Raw genomic sequence first — 16,679 nt, 5'->3', positions numbered from 1 at the left:
TTAGATATAATTAGAAGAGTTATTTGAGTTGGGAGCTGGGTCATTGGAATTAGACTGTCAAACCACTGGTTGATCTTTTACAGGGGAGTTCAGAGATGTGTTTTCCAAAGAAAAAGAACAAAGACAGTACCTCTCATTGCTGGTATTACAAAGGAACAGAGCGCTTCGTGAAGCTGTGCTTTCTTTACTGTTTCCTCTTTTCCTTATCTTTGACATTTCAAGAAAGGGCTTACAACGCTTCATCAACAGAGCTAAAGATGCTCAGGGTGTTGGCATGTGTTCTATCATGGATGCAACTGGGGTGAAAAGGCAGAGCAAGCAACATTAGACCTGGAGACATTGGTCAGACTAGTGGCAAATGACCTTTCCCAGCCAGCTGAACTTAAATAAGAGGTCAGTCAAACAAGTTCCGGCACCACTTTTATATCCTGTTATCTACATTAGTATGGAACAAACTTGCTGAGGGCGGTTTGGAGTCCCCACTGAAAAAGGCTCAGGCTGCACCTCCAGGCAACTGCAACTTAAATCAGATTCAAAGTCTTATTTATCCTACAGGTCATAAACTTAGCTTTAAAGGGAGGAACTGACTTTTCAACCAAGCTTCCCAGTCATTCTATCTCCTGTTCCCTCTTCCCAATGTTTTATTTCACTGAGAATTGTATGTTTCTCTGTCCTGTGTTTATCGTAACGATGTATTGTGTTACATGCCTGACTGCAAGCCAAACGTCCCATTAGGGACAATAAAATATTGAGCTCATCCAGTCAGTGGCTGGTAGGTTTTTAAACATAGCTTGGGTTTTTCACTGTAAAGTGATGTATAATAGATCCCTTTTAAGCAGAGCTTTGGGTGTGGGTTGGGGAGTCAGCTTAACTTCAACCGCCTCGCTGGCAAGAATTAAACTGTCCCCTCCCTTTTGGCTTTTATTTTTCCCTGTTCAATAGTTTCTAACAGCTTCTCCTAACTGTTTAATCTTTTCTTACATTATCTGCCCCTTCACTCAATACTCTCTGAGTTTTTGTGCTTTTCAGTCTTTCACACAGTTTCTCTCCTTGCTTTTTTCTTAGCCACCCTTTCAAATCTCAGGATGACTCATGGCAACAATATGCCTTCGGCAGTCCCTTGAGAGTGCCAACATGGTGGTGCCAACCCAGTAGATGAACCCTATTTAGCATAAATGGCCTGCAGGCAGAGAGCTGAGGGTCAAGGGCAGACACTACCCATTGAGCCGCACACAACAGGCCTGGTCACATGCCAGTACTCCTTCCAACCAGCTCGACCATCAAGACCACAATACTGTTCTACCGTAATTCATCCAAGCATCCATCCATCCAACTGACAGTTTAAAGTAGCAGAAGGCCAAACAAAGTAGTCCATCTTCTACCTAGCAACATTTTCTTGTCCTTCTGTGAGGGTTACTGTTTGACAGGCCTAAGAGAACAGAAAGGTAGAAACAGTGAGTGAGCAGTGAATCTACTCAAAGCTCCTTTTGGATATCTGAAGTCTATGCCCTTTGTCTAAGGGTGAGCCCTTCAAGAGAAACCTCATTCCATCCACTTGTTTTAGTGATATTGCACTTTAGGTCACCACCTAGAACCCATGACCATGGATGAAAGCTGGAATGTGAGTCAACTGAGAAACTTAAAGCTCTATCTTCCAACTTGGCCCTCTGTTCACCACAAAGTTTCAGTACTTGACAACATTTAGGCTGACGTCCAATACATCATATAATCTGCTCAACATTACCCTCTAGGATTGGAAAAAACAAACAAAAAGGAACTGACATTTTAGGAAGTAAACTGTTGTCTCCAATTATCTCTACAGTACATAAAGATGTGAGTCTAGCAAGATAGCATGTATTACACTCTCAGTCTAAAAGACGCCATTGTTGTTCCAGCTCTGCTACAGGGGCGTCCGTTGTGATACCAGCAGGTGGGAGGTGATCACTGATTTTGAAGTTTTGCCTGGTTTGCAATGAACCTCGATGGATTTTGCTCCATTCTATGTGTGGCTCTGTGATTATGGCCTGATCTGGGTATACTGCAAGAGTTTGATTCAAACCATTAAAGACACATTTTGTAAAAACTATTTAGAGGTGCCATGTATGTTCCTACTTTTCTGGTGTGAATTTACCGTAAAGAACTGTTTTTGAATATAACTGTATGAAACTTTATCCCTTTACTCTTTTATACAAGTTTCCACAATGCTAAAGTTGTGAAAATATGTCATTATTCACATCAAATTGAAGATGTAGGTAAATTTGGGTGGCTTAAAAGATAAACTTAATTTAAACATCTGAAACCGTGTACTGCACCTACAGTGTTACTTCAGAGGCATTGAGAAAACAGGCAAAACAACAGGGAAGCTTTTAACCATTTCTGCAATGATTTAAGAGACCCCATACTCCACAGATAATCACAAGACAAAGCACAACAGGGGTCTGGGAAGGTTACATTGTTAAAGAGTTAGATTAGAGGCTGCAAAGCTGTCGGTTTATTTTGCTTCAGCTGTGATGAAGTTTTAGTTGGGTGTTAAGGGGTTACTAGTTAAAGGTTAGGTGAGGTTAAGGTCAAAGTTAGGTTAGGGTTAGAATAAGGTTTAGGTTTAGGTTAATAAAGCAGGTGTGTTAAGGGGGCATGTGGACATAACATAGAACTGGGAGACAAAGGATAAAAAAAGAGGGGAAAGTGATGAGAAGAAAGAAAAGTGATAGAGGTTGTTCAGCTCAATAATGTACTACACAAAAAAGAACTGAGTGGCCTTGGTGATTGGAACTTCTAGTTTTTGGATCATGCAGCAGCATGATGAGATTAAAATAAAACTTAGTTTAACTAACCTTTATTCATTTACACTGGAAAATCCACCTGAATTACAACATGCAACCCAATGGCCATAAGCTCCGCTCCTAAGCTTTGGTCAGCCAGTGGTTGATCAGCTTACAGTGACAATGACCTCAATATATCTAAACAGGCCACTGACCTCGTCACATTATGAAACTCAGTATTATTTGCTCCACAGAACACCCCATCTGTTTTGTTAAACAGCCCTCTGAATATATTAAAAATGAAATTGAAGGATGTAGTCTGGCCTGAGGCAATCTGGCCGGAGATGTTGCCCATCTGCGTGTGAGACAGATAGGGTTGCGTGATTGGCTGAGAGTCAAAGCCTGACCGACCTCCAGAGGGCGTCTGGCTGACCTTCTCATCACTACAGACACCCGCCTGGGATCCCGGTGGTGTCACAGCAGGTCTCAGGTGAAAACTGACTGTTGTCACCACATCTGCAAAGATCCCAGTCGCTCCCTGCAGAGCGGGTTGATGGAAACATGTATGGGCTTTATAACCCACATTTCAGATTAGAATTCAAATGACTGCATGAATCACATTGGAATATGCATAATGTGAAACTCTGTGTAAGGGGGGCATCCAGTGTCAGGTCAAGATTTTCAAACTTTCTATTCCAGAGGACCTTAATCTTTATGAATATGCACCCCTCCCAATCCTCTCACTGTCCCTCTGGCCTCTGGTTAATCTTTTCTGGCTGACAAGGCAGCAAGGGGCCTGGGGTCTGCAGCCACAGGGACTTGGGGGGAAATGTCAGGCTCCCTCCACACTTCTGGAGGAGCTCCTCAGGGGACTGCAACGCAAATATCACTGCCCCGCCAGCACAGCATGGTCTGGCACATGAAGAACCAGTCAGCCAGGAAGTCAGCAATCTAGCCAACAAGTGCTAGCTTCTCCATTTTCCTGTACATGATCAAAAGTGTATATGTGAACATTGGGCTTTGTCGGGGGTTTAAATCAGACTGAGAATTGTATTACTATAGGAGTAAGTGCTGGGAGTGCTGGGAGTGCTGCGAGTGCTGACATTTGTTTGAATCCATTGTGCAACTGCCAGTCTGATACAATCAGAGTTTTTATTCAACCTCCAATTACAGGTGAGGAGTTACTTGAAGTTAACCCTGAGGCTGGAGTGTGCACTTCAAGCAGAAGAGGAAGCATGCAGCCCCCAGAAATCTTTAAGAGCAATTTGGCCAACAATGGGACCTTAGACTGAATAGCCAATTCAAAGGCCAGCTTAAGAAGTTTATGCTTTTTTGGTTGAGTTTATAAATCATCTTAGAAAAGAAGCAAATGAGTAAAAACTTGAACATTATCTAAAACTGGTCACCCAAGATGGATACCCAAAGCCTCAAGGGTTGAAGCACACAGGCCATCTTCTCATTAGATTAAATAATGTCTTGATGCTAAATGTGCCTTCCAGCGAAGGTACCACAGAAAAAACAAGCCTAAAAGGCTAGTCTTAACCTATGAAAGCCTTTGTATTTAAACAAGGGAAGTAATTTCCTCCCCAGCCCTCGAACAAACACATAAACTGTAGTTTGAACTCTAGATAAAATACACCCTGCTCAAAATGGCTTGGTATATTTTTGTAAGGAGTTCAAAAAGTCAGAAGGAGCGCAGAATGTGGAGAAATATAACCATCACTTGAGCCCTTGTGTTTTTTCACCAACAACTGAGCATAAGCCAGAGATTTGTAAGCTCGAGGGGAGTGTTGTCTGATTTGGCGAGAGGAGAAAATGCTCGCCTGAAAAAATATTTGGTCAAGACCAGAGGGTTGACCCAGCCCAAGTTTGGAATTGGAGAGTTCAGCCATACAGTGATTCTGCAGTAGCCACCACCTAGAAAGAACTCAGGAGTCTACTAGTGTTTATCAGCACCTCCTGCACTTTCTGAGGGTATTTTTGGACCGCAAACCATGTTTCAAGGTTGAACCATTTACACCGAATACAATAACAGCCAGGAGTGTATTATTGGAGCACAGCATATTCTATAAATCTTGCAAAGAAAAACAGAAAACACTGTGGGCTGGGACTACACGTTAATAATTGTTTCGGATTCAAACAGAGTCCAATTATTTCCTCAAAGCCTGCTGCCTTTCTACACAGCAGAAAGGAAGAACTAGACGTGACAGGAGGCATTAGCACAGAAAAACCTGAATAATTTGCAAAGGGTAAAAGTACATGAAGAAACAGCTACTTCTGAGGTAACCACTGTCTAATAAAGTTGCTAATATTCTGTAGATAAAGTGGTTTAACTGGGAAGTCTTGCAATGCATATTAGCATTAAAATACATCAGCATGTTGCCTAAAAAGGTGGACTGTGATAACAAGCCACCTCATCCTCAACTCATGCTGCTGCTTGTCCTTGATTTCACTTTCTGTGTTTAGTTCCAGTCTGAGGGGGTGAAAGAAGATAAAGTTTGAATAAGAAGGGGGGGATAAAAGTAAAAGTTAAGGATAAACAGAAGCAGAACATAATGAACAAGTGGCATGAAAAGGACAAGGGGTGGGAAGAGCAGGGGATGCATGCATTTTTGAAAAGTAGTTTATGCCATCTGCTTCAAGGAGAGTGGGTGGGCTTGCTGGGCTTTGTAAGACACTTACCAAAGGCTTCTGAAAATGACAAAACAAGGGGAAGGGGAAGAACAACATAGTTCATTTTAGGTTAAGTTAGACTTAAAGGGACTACAGTTTAGTTGGCTCTTGTGTCCCACATCGGTATTTGATCTTTCATTCCCATGAGGCACAGAACTTCTGTTTATGGTTCTAATTAGGGGTATTTTTTGTTGAATAACTAAAACAAGCCCATATTGGTGTAAACTGTAAATAAAAAATATATAGTTATTTCTCATTTGTATTTTATTGTTTAATTTATCTTTTTCCAGTTTTTAGCTTGTGTTATGGGTCACAGCCATGAAGTGTTGAAGACTCGTCAGTGTGTATCGAGACACGACTGAGTTTCAGACACAAGTAAAGACAAAACACAAAAGAGAGAGACAACAAGGCTGTGGTTTGTTTCAGTTAGACAGGACACACAAAGACAGTTGAAAAAATTGTGATACATAAAGACAGATGAAAGGTTTGACAACCAGCAGGAAACAGAGTTTTCCTTTACCATCAGCCACACATATATTGAGGATCAACCAACATGGTATAAATGATACAGAGTAAAGAAGTCATTGTTCTTTTCAGGTTGTTCTTGTTTGGCAGTAGCTCAAAAACTTAGTAAAACAAAAAAAAAAAACAAGCAACAACAAAAAAAACAGTATCTTTTATAAAAAAAAGTACATTTGCAGTATTGTTTTGAAAAAAAAATCTTGTTTAAGTAAATGTCAGGAGAGGCTTTGACTCCTAACCGATGATGGTGCTCAGCAGAGTTTTTGACGACTATCCCTGCTCTTGAGCAATGGTCTTACAATTAAGTCCACATGTTAGTAACAGTTCACAGCCTGTAGGTTTGTTAAAGAATAGTAAATGTAGACAAATTTGGTTAATCCTTAAATAACTAACTTATTCAGGAAGAGATTGGCAGTGAGCATGGATATGGATGGGTATGAAAACACTAAAGCTTGTTCACTAAAAATACTTGTCCTCAAATTTAAGCCTAACATACTCGCTGACTCTCTGATTGAAAGTACCCCAAATCAAACTATCTAAGAAGGTCTGAGGTTACGATGAGTAGTAGAAACGTTTTTAGTGATTTCTACGATGAAATCATCCAGCAGAGTCGTTTATAAGTTGAACCTGCAAAAAACTGGAGAGTACTAGTTAAGTCATACATAATATATTTCTAAAGTTAAAGGTGTGTTAGAAAGCTGTGGACTTGGTGTATTTTTATTTAGCCAGGTTAAATAATGAGATGACAAATTGATTTTCTTGAGTGTACAGCTCACAAGGGCTACAACTCAGGGCAGGAACTCGATAGGAACAGACTCTTTATTTAGTAGTGTCTACGCTGATTTGTGTTTGCAGCAACTAATCAAACAGGAGTCATTGGATTTTTCGAATGGCGACAAATCATCGACCTAAAATATCTACCCCTTATTGCCCGGGGCTACTCCAGGGCCTACACTTAATTAGCTAAATAATTAGACTTTGCTTTAGTGTGCCTCTCAGTGGGGTTCAATCAATGGGAACAGGACTACATACCCACCACTGAGTTTTGTCGGTCGTGTGTGGACTTTGCACTCACTGACAAGCGTGACACAGTTTTGAAATGTGGGGAATCATTTGACCTCATTCAATAAAGCTACACACTTTAAACAGTATTAAATATTTAAAATTATTTGGAAGCTTATCTGTGGGTGTAAAACAGTCAGAAAATGGTAGTCCAATATTTGTGATATTTAAATTAAGGACATTAAATATCCTCTCCTTAATTGACATCATCAAGACGAAGAGATTATATTAGTTGACTTAAGACACATATCATATACTTTTTTAATATAAACATGATGTTCGTAAGCTTGTTTTCAGGAGAAAGTTGCTATACCTTTTCTCATCTTTAACCCTTAAATTTTTTTGATTTATTTATCTTTTTCAGACAAAAAGCCCCCCTTAAAAATGAAAGGGAAACTTCAGTTCATCCACCCCATTCTCCCTCAACTTTGAGATGCTAAAACCTCAGCTTACTTCCACCTACAGACTCCATTTTACCTTAAACCTTTGTGCTACGTTTTTAAAGTGTGAAAAGTGCTTTATAAATAAAATTTCACTGTTAAAGCAACACAAACTGACTTATGCAGCTAGAGTGAAGGAGGCTGCTACTGGGACGTTAGAAGATTCTTGAACAAACTGTCATAAGTTCAACAATCTTCACTCTAGAAACATAAAAATATATCAAAATATTCCCTGGATTCACCTGCTTCAACAAAGGGAGTATCCAAGCAAATGATTGTATTGTTTGGACCAAAGTTGCCCAAATGTTAGGCAAAACCTATTTTTACCCGTAAACTGCAGTAATGTTATTTTTGACCTACTTCTTCACCTCGAACCAATTGTAACTACAGTTTCACCTCACAGTCTTGTGCTATTACTCACTCTTTCCTTTGCTTTTTTGACATTTAACTTTTTTAAATTTCTGAAAATCTTGGACCTCAGCATATTTACTTTCATGAGGAATCTTATCATTTCCCATTGACAGTACACTTCTCTTCCTCTTCTCCTTTTCTCACCTTCCTACCACCCGCCCTACTTTTTACCTGCTCCCTTTCTCCTTCTACTCTGCTGCTTTACTCCTTCTTTACACTGTTTTTCCTCTTTTTTTACTCCTTTTTTTACCCCTTCTCCACTTCTTCTTCACTTTTTCCTTACTTCCTTTCCACAATTTCTTTACTTGTTCTACTACTTCTTCTTCCCTGCTTCTTTTATGATTCCTTACTCTGCTTTCACCTTTATTCTACCTACCAGTTTCAGCATTTCAACACATTTACTCCAAGGAAATGCAATTTTCCTCATGTTGCAGTAAATAATCATTTACGTCAAAAGTCTCCTTAAAAAGTAACTGGTACTCACAAAAATAAAAGGCAGAAAGTTATGGGTATAATATTTTGTCTATCCTTACCTGAGCGTAGCTGCTTGATTCGCCCATTACTGGCGCTGGGGTCAATGGGCAGGAAGTCTTTGTACCAGGTGATTTCTGGGTCCGGGTTGCCGCTGGCTGCACAGAGCATGGTGGCTGTTCGCGTGCGCTCCACCACTTTGAGTTGAGGTCCCATGTCAATGTTCGGGAAGCCCGGTGGAAGAAGATCCTCTGCAAGAGATAGAGAGAAAAGGATATAGGTCAACTGTCTTGAAAGCTCCCCATAGAAACCCTTTGATATGATCCCTATGTGCACATTCATTTTAGAACAAAAATCTTCAAGGCGGCATTGACTGAACTGAAACCTGTCTTTTTACAGTTGATCTATATAAAAACACTGGCAAAAAACTGTCACTTCTTAGGGTTGATCCCATAATTACCAAACTGGAACAACATAAGTTATTCCAATGGTGAAAAAAAATACTTCCAGAAAGATTACCAGTTGCCTACATGCAAATGTTCTCATTTGTCTTGCCAAATCTTACACGACTTACCAATAGGTCCTATTTGAGAGATTTATTTTTTTTCTTTTGAGATAATAGCAAATCCTGTAATGTTGGTATTTTTAGTAAATAAAAGTGGTTACGGATTTATTTTGACTTAGCAAAACAAAAAAGCAAAATATTTTACTGCCTCAGAGGGTTGAATGGGTAAAGGGAGAAGTTCAAAAACAAAGAAAAAGTCAAGCTTTGTTTGACTTCCTCTATCTCTGAAAATGAGCTAGAGTACTTACTAAAAATGTGGATAGATAGTCTCATCCAGTTCTCCTACTCTCGACTAGATTGTGGTGTAAGAGCCATGTGCCTTATTGATATGCTCTTCAGGGTAATAGTTTCTTCTATTCTCAGCATAACCTCTTGTAAACAAGTTGCTTGGAGTGCAAGTAGAAAACCAGAGGGAGAGACAATGGAGTGAAAAATAATACAAGAAGACAAGCTGTGTAATCCCTGCAACCCGTATCTTCATGTTTGCTAAAAGAAATTATGCTTAAGCTAGTTTGTAGTCATACTCTCTGGCCTGAGATTTAATTGCATTTGGAAGCCGTCATCTGCGTAATTTCACTTAGATCCACTCCATGTTGCTGTAATTATTGCTTCACAAGTTTAAAGCTGATGATCCAAACCAGTGACTGATTAACCTGAACAAAGGCCGTAGCTAATATTCATACGTGACCAAGCCATTATTTCATTGTTTGCAGATGACAGTGTGGTGAGCTTGGTGTTCATTGTTCTGCTAATACAGACTACTCACTCTCTTGGGGAAATTAGTCCCATGGGTCAAATCTCTTGACCTCTTCCCTGACTTCAGCCAAAGCAGAGACTCATTCTCAGATGATGAGAGCCGAGGGGGAAGTACCCTGAGCTGTAATATGCATCACAAGCCCAAGGCCATATTGTAGCTCAGAGAAGATTAACTGACTAAGATGCTGGTCAGTGGCACAGAAGAGGTCAGTGTTCATCTGGAGAGCCAATGACCTCATGTGCACTTTGTAGATATTTTGGTGTTGTTATGGACAACTGGGGAGTGCTAAATTAAGAGAAATTAGGACAGTGTGATGAGTTGTAGTTTCAGAATCATAACTCTTTCAAAACCAGGGTCAGCCTGTCTTTGTTTAATCGACAAGGAGATTCATTTTGTTGTAAATTTTGTGCTAATACAACTGAGGCTTTGGGCAATGAAATCATGATAAATTGAAGTGATAGTTCTTTCAAAGTCAAACATTTTTGTCCCATTTATAAGAGGAAAGAACATTTAGGTTAATTTTTTTGTCTGTGAAATGTGACTAAGAGGGAAATGTTTTATTTGAGTTTATAACACAAAGAGTTAAAGTTCTTTAGATTTTTATCATGTAGAAAAGAGAAAAAAATGCTTAAAATTTTGTGTTTGTGTACCCATCGTGTCCTTGGTGTGTTGAGAGAGTTTGGAGAGCATACGTATTCATACTTCGAAATATTGAAGCAGCAGTGGAGGTAAAGGAGAGCAGAGGGCAGAACCAGAGGGTCCCAAAACCAAGTCCAGACAGGTTACCTCTAACTTAGGCTGACATAAGCACAGCATGATGAATATTTCAATGCTAGGTTCAAAGAAGTACAGGCGTTTACACTGTTTTAGGCTCCGTGCTGTATCCTCCTCATAGATTATTAATGATCACCCCTGTATCATCTTTTTTATACCGAGTTCCCCTGAAGCGTAGATAAGCAATGGCAAGCTTACACTTCACTTTAGAAACTTCTGAACAAGATGGAGCAATATGTTCTCAGAAAGTTCCTCCTCAGTATGTCATCAGTGATCTATGCATACGATGCTATAATAGGTGCTCGCTCTGGTGCACCTCTCCCTAATTCTTTCTCTAGGAGAAGGATATTTGTAACTTTCTGGGTGCCATACCTGATGCATTTGATAGTACAAAGGCCAGTCTGTGCTTCACCTCACATTAACTCTACTGTCATGCTATGCAGACAGAAGACAGAGGCCTGCAAAGACTACAGTAATGAAGCTGGAAACAGCATAAGTGGATTTGAGTCTAATGACATTAGACATGTGAAAGAAGGCAGACAAACAAACAAACCAAAACAGCAGTAAACAAGAAGCAGGGAGGGGGATCCATGGAAGGATGATGCTATCGTTACAGCTGCTCTGACCTGATACAGCCCCGGCAGCTCTTCCTGAATAAATAGCTTGTATGCTGGTTTGCTTTCTTCCCCAGGAATAGTCTGATAGGATCTTTCCCCCCCTAAAGCATACAGGCTCTGTCGATAAAGGCGGCCATGCAAAAATAAATAGATCACTCATCGAGGGAGTGTTACTTCAGGGTTAGCAGGCCTGACTGTGAAGGCAACCAATGACATGGGCTGATAGTATCTGAGAACTCCCAAAGGGCCAGTCCTCCATAATGGTGTAGCAATTGCATTTCTATGATGTGTTCTCTGTGATGACAAATCTTCACAGGCCAAATAGATTATGATTGCTCGCACGCTATTGGTCAATGACAACATCTGTGTTCATTCTGCCCTGAGCAGTCTTTACCACTCAGGCCAACAAACATGGTGCTCAAGTTCTGGGACAGACATGCTGCAGTTTCACTCTGGATTGTGCAGAGATTTTTCTAACCACAGTTTCACAAAAAAACACAATTAGATCATAAATGATTTGATGTTGGCCCACTATATTTAATAAACGACAAAACAAACATCTCAAAATTCAAAAACAAGTACGCAATCTTCTCTTCAGGTGCTGCATTTTTTATTCAGCATGTGAGGAGAGGACACTTAAAATTAACTCCTTGTGCTTACTTTGAGAAAAAACGACAACAACAACAAAAAAAAGAGAAAACCAATGATGACCAATGAACCAATCTATGTTCTTTTGTTTTACGACTTTTCAATCAACTTTCCCCATGTTTGACAGGATTTAAGAGAAAGGAAAGGAAACTTTAAATAAAAAAAAAGATAGAAATGGAAAATATATATAACACTTGAGAAAAAAAGAAAGAATAATGGTGTGTCAAAATTTTTGCACAGCCCTAGCAAAAAAGAAGGGATGGCAAATATACTATGCCACATTCCCTACAAAATAGTTGCCAATAATACAAATAGTTCCAACCCAGTGCAAAATTGCAGCTCTTCAGGTGTCCACTGGGAGCTGTCTCCAGCAGTTTGTCAACAGGAACTAACATGTTCACTGTTCACAGTAAAGTTAGGCATTTTAGGCGGAAACAAACAAAACAAACATGAATATAGTCATTGCTGACCATTTGAGAATTATTGTACTTAAAGCTGCAACTCAACCTTCTCAAAAACTCTTGCAAATACACCACTAAGACATTTAAAAGTAGAATTCAAGGTCTTGTGAAAAGCACACTTAGGATCCTTTGGCTCCTGTGGTGCCATACAGTAATGAAAAGGCCACCTCACCCACAGCTGGCTCACCCAGCATGGCTCTACCACTAACACCCCCACAGGCTCTAGTTGACCTGATCTAGATTTTGGTGTTTGCTATTCTCTGCCTTTTTTAGGGTTGGCTTGAGTGCCATCATTATCCATAATTGTCTTTAATTTCGCTCTGCTATTTAATATCATTACAGAAGTGACAGGTGCAAAGCCTTTAATCAGCCTCTGGTTAGCTTAGCCACCGCCCGGCTGTTAATCTGCAGACTCATTCCTGCTGTTGCGTCCTGCTCCCCATCATGCTCTGTGTGGTCCTCTGCACAGGGCTGGTCTTTAGTGTCAGCCACTTCTACTTTCTGTGAATCACAGCTTCCACAGCAGATTTCTACAGCTCTGTACAAAAGAATATATGACTAAATGCAGCATCCACAGGGCACCATATCCGGGGCAGAAAGAACATACATAAGCCCTCTACTGTTATGCTATATCCACAAAGAAGCAGTGTAATTACCTGGTATTCACTGTGCTGCACATGCGATGTAATACCATGTTATCAAATGTACTCTACAGCACCATGAATAGCACTCTCAATCCATTCTTGACTCCATAAGCACTCATTCCAAGGGTGCCTGTAAATTCCAGTGCTTTTTTTTTTGTATGAACAGACATAACTAAAAATAAAGCTGGGACTATTTTAGTGAAGGTGGCATATTCTACTTAATTAGCTTTATGACATTTAACCTTAGTATGGTTGGACGGCTAATCATTATTGTGAGCTACTGAACAACAAACCCCACCAGAGTCAGTTTGGCCGGGATATCACGCTGTACATTGATCTTTATATTATTACACCGCACATGTCATGCATTTTCACAACATGTCATCTGGCTTCACAGCTGCTGTTTTTGGAGCATTCAAATACCTCAGAGGCAGGATACAGCTATAGTTTAAGATATATAAAGAGAGGGAGGTGAAATCCACTGGATGGGACTGCAGCACATGCCGTGGGGTGCACCACCATCCCCCGCACCTATTACTCATATTATTATTTTCACTTACTGAAATGATTTAATTTCATCAGCAGCATAATCAGGTTAACTGATTACCCTGCGCCACAGCATAGAGGCACAGGCTTATACAGGCCTGTGCATTAATACCAGAGAGGGGCTGCTGGGAAAAAGGCTGAGGGAGGGGAAAGGAGACAAGGGACGAGAACGGGAGAAGGGAAAACAGAGGTTAAGATTAGAAGCTGTACAGACAGGGAATGATAAATAAAATGGGAAAAGGATGAGGAATACTTATGGCTTGGTCTCTTTACAAATGTAAGAGGAGTCTGGATAAATAGATGTTAGGCAAAAGGCAGTCAGAGCTTCTTCAACTTGACTAGAAAATGCAGTTTTGTTTGCTCTGCACCTTCAACAGAGCTAGAACTTTGATAACCGAACATGTGGGTCAGAGACTAAATCCGTTTTCTGAAGTTTTATGCGTGTGCAGGAATGTGACACTAATATATAAGTGCTAGTTGATTGGTCTTTTTCAAGCACAGTGCAATATTTTGTATCATGATGACCAAGTGTACAAATGTAGACCAGTTTTAGTGACCTTATCAGCCTTACCACCTAAACCCAAATAAACGTCTTCTACTGAGATTCCATTCAACACCACTCACTTGAACTCTATGGTGTGAAAGAGATTGATCTGTTTTTTTCAACACTTGGTTTGTGGTGGAAGGAAAGCAGCTAAAAGCCATCAACTACCTAAAATAAGGTGTGAAACAAGCTGGAGAAACACTTTTTTTCCCCAACCAATCAGTGCACCACTCTGTTTGACTCTGCAGCTCTCTTTTCACTGGATGACAGATGGCAATTTGTGATGCTGACATACAGCCAAACGTGTTTCCTGGAACTAAACTTTATAAAGATTCTGTACTTTCCCTTCCCCTCTTTGCATCTCTTCCATGAAATTCCCAGAATCTTCAGACCAATGTGATTCCCGCTAAACTGCTAGAGAAACACACACAGAAAGATAGGGGAACAGTGACACAGAAATATCCAGGGACCGAAAAGAATAGCAACACAGGGGAAATCTAATCACAGTGTCTGTGGCCCCAGCACCGATAGCCCTCTCTGGATAGCCATCTCAGCTGAATAATGGTTATTATACAGCCAGCACTCAACCTCTACCCCCCTGCTCTGTTCCCGGAAAGACGTCCGATGGCCCATTGGTATTCTCCACACCGAGCCCATCTAGCCACCAAGGGCAACATTTACATCAAAATCTCCAAAGTACAACTGGAGAGAAACAGTCTGAAAGACCAGATGAGAGAAGGAGAGAAGGAGAGAGGAAAAGGAGGGGGAGATTGGACTTTGGGAGGGAAGCAAAAGTTTGCAGAATTGCTTATTGCACTACAAAATGAGATTGTTGGGTCAGCTTTCTGACCACATGAAGACCCCACAGGGTAATCTATCTATTTTCCTTCTTGTTGTTCTGTAATAATTTACACAGTAGGCAGTTTACTTCAAATTTAGCTAACTGTTGTTTGACTGGTTGCCTTTCAGATTCCTAAAATACAGTTTAAAAATCAATTCAAAACTTAAGACTAAAATTGTGCCTTAGGATACCTATGTGGGCTGTATATAGCACAAAAATGACATTTAGTACAGATATATTGGTTAATTGGTTTGCTGATTAATTTGGCTCCTAAGTAACATGCATCTTGAAATAACTGGCATCAGATGATGCTTGCGCAAAGGAGGCTGACCAAATAAAAATAATGTCTGCAGACACTGCAGGCAGCCCCATTAGTCTGGCTGCTATCAAGTTATGGTTCCAACCATCTTTGTACAAATTTGGCTTTTGGCAAACAAGTGGAATAACTCAGGTGCTGTGAAATTGCAGTTCTCGATTTCAACTGATTTGGCCTGAGTTGTAACATCAAATCACTTCAGTCAACATTATTTATTAAATAAAAGTTTCATCCAAATACTCCTTTTTTATCAGTAAACTGTTGCACTTTATCAAATGCAGAAAATCAACAATGTAATATAGGTGAAGGCTGTAGTTATTTGTGATATTGCTGAAATGCTAGAACAGAGTACCACTATCAATGTTCTGCTGTCAATTCAGTATTTGAATACTGTATGAGTATGAATTTTCATGAGAGTGTGATTCAGTGGATCAGATTCTGTTTCATCTTAGTGCAGAAATCCACTGGTTTCTGGGTAATTTGCTATTGGTAAAAATTAAAAAAAAGGAGACTGTAGTGCGATTGTCAACTGTCAGCTTTTCTCAATACTGATACTTTTGGATGATGGGATACAGAGTTTTAAGCAACACCTAGGCAAGGTATCTGTTCTCAGGTAAGAAGGCTTGGTACTGTTACTTCTTTTTGTCCTGCTATCAAACTGCCTGTTTTGCACTTGGTAAATGGAGAAGTTGTAAATATGTGAGAGTGAGAGGAACTTTAGTCTGGCAAACAAACTGACCGTTCTGCTCAGACTGTTTGTTCCACACCGCCTCCAATTCTGAACACAGTCCATGTTAGACTGCATTCATAAAACCATGTTCACCACTGAGCTAAACAGCAAGAAGACAGCTTGTTTGCCAAAGAAAGACTGTGATAACAGCCAAGAGGGGGATATTTTGGAGAACTCATGGCACCACCCACTGCAGGTAGCAGCTATGACCAGCGTTTAGTACAATGTGAAAGCCAGATGAATCAAGGACAGGGAGGAAGAATGGATGGCAAATACAGAGAAGCAAACCAAGTGAAGTAAAGCCTGTTTATAGCTGGTATACGGCAGGAAACAATATTTTTTCCCTCAGGCTGAGGAAAGTAATAGTGTGTAGCATTAGGGCATCATTTCCTGTCCATTACAGGGAGAGAAGGGAACAAAGGCTTTGTCCATGTAACATCAGAGGCTGGTATGAGGACATAAGGCTTTCAAATTAGTGGAAGGAACATTATCCAAAAAAGGCTTTTTAAAAAAAAAGCATGCCTCAGTGCTGTGTGTATTATTATCCATTACTGAAGTTTGTTGGAGACTCAAGAAAAAGAAATAAATCACAAGACTACACAATGTTCCTTCTTTCATTATTTGAGGATCCAAGATCCAGGCTTGTTTAACTCACACATCATTTTACTTTGAAATTTTCTCAATGAGCATCCTACTGCTGCGGTAGTTTGTCAAAGAGCGTGAAATCTGGTCCATACTTTTTATGCCCGCGCTTGTACTTACAATTGTCCAAGTGTCACCAGTGTCTGTACATCTTCCTGTTAACTTGCATGTAGATATAGCAGGAAGGAGATAATCTGGACTGACAAACAATACAGCTACATGATTTAGGGAGCTGAAAATTGGAGGAGTTTTG

At 40.2% G+C, this 16,679-nt stretch overlaps 1 protein-coding gene across 7 annotated transcripts in view; it reads right to left on the bottom strand.

Annotated features, from left to right (window-relative positions):
* ptprsa (protein tyrosine phosphatase receptor type Sa) overlaps nt 1-16,679 on the bottom strand; it is a 252,495-nt gene that overhangs the window by 84,614 nt on the left and 151,202 nt on the right. For all 7 annotated transcript variants that reach the window (XM_074667567.1, XM_074667570.1, XM_074667571.1 and 4 more), the window contains one exon: nt 8,404-8,592. In XM_074667567.1, the coding sequence (XP_074523668.1) occupies nt 8,404-8,592 (189 nt within the window). The remainder of the gene's footprint in view (nt 1-8,403; nt 8,593-16,679) is intronic.

This window comes from Halichoeres trimaculatus, unplaced genomic scaffold (genome assembly GCF_033239565.1).
Source record: "Halichoeres trimaculatus isolate MK-OKI-2021-1 unplaced genomic scaffold, fHalTri1.1 fHalTri1_scaffold_4, whole genome shotgun sequence".
NCBI classification, from domain to species: domain Eukaryota; kingdom Metazoa; phylum Chordata; class Actinopteri; order Labriformes; family Labridae; genus Halichoeres; species Halichoeres trimaculatus.
The sequence above is the reverse complement of the archived record's forward strand: the minus strand, read 5'-3'. Positions and strand labels throughout refer to the sequence as shown.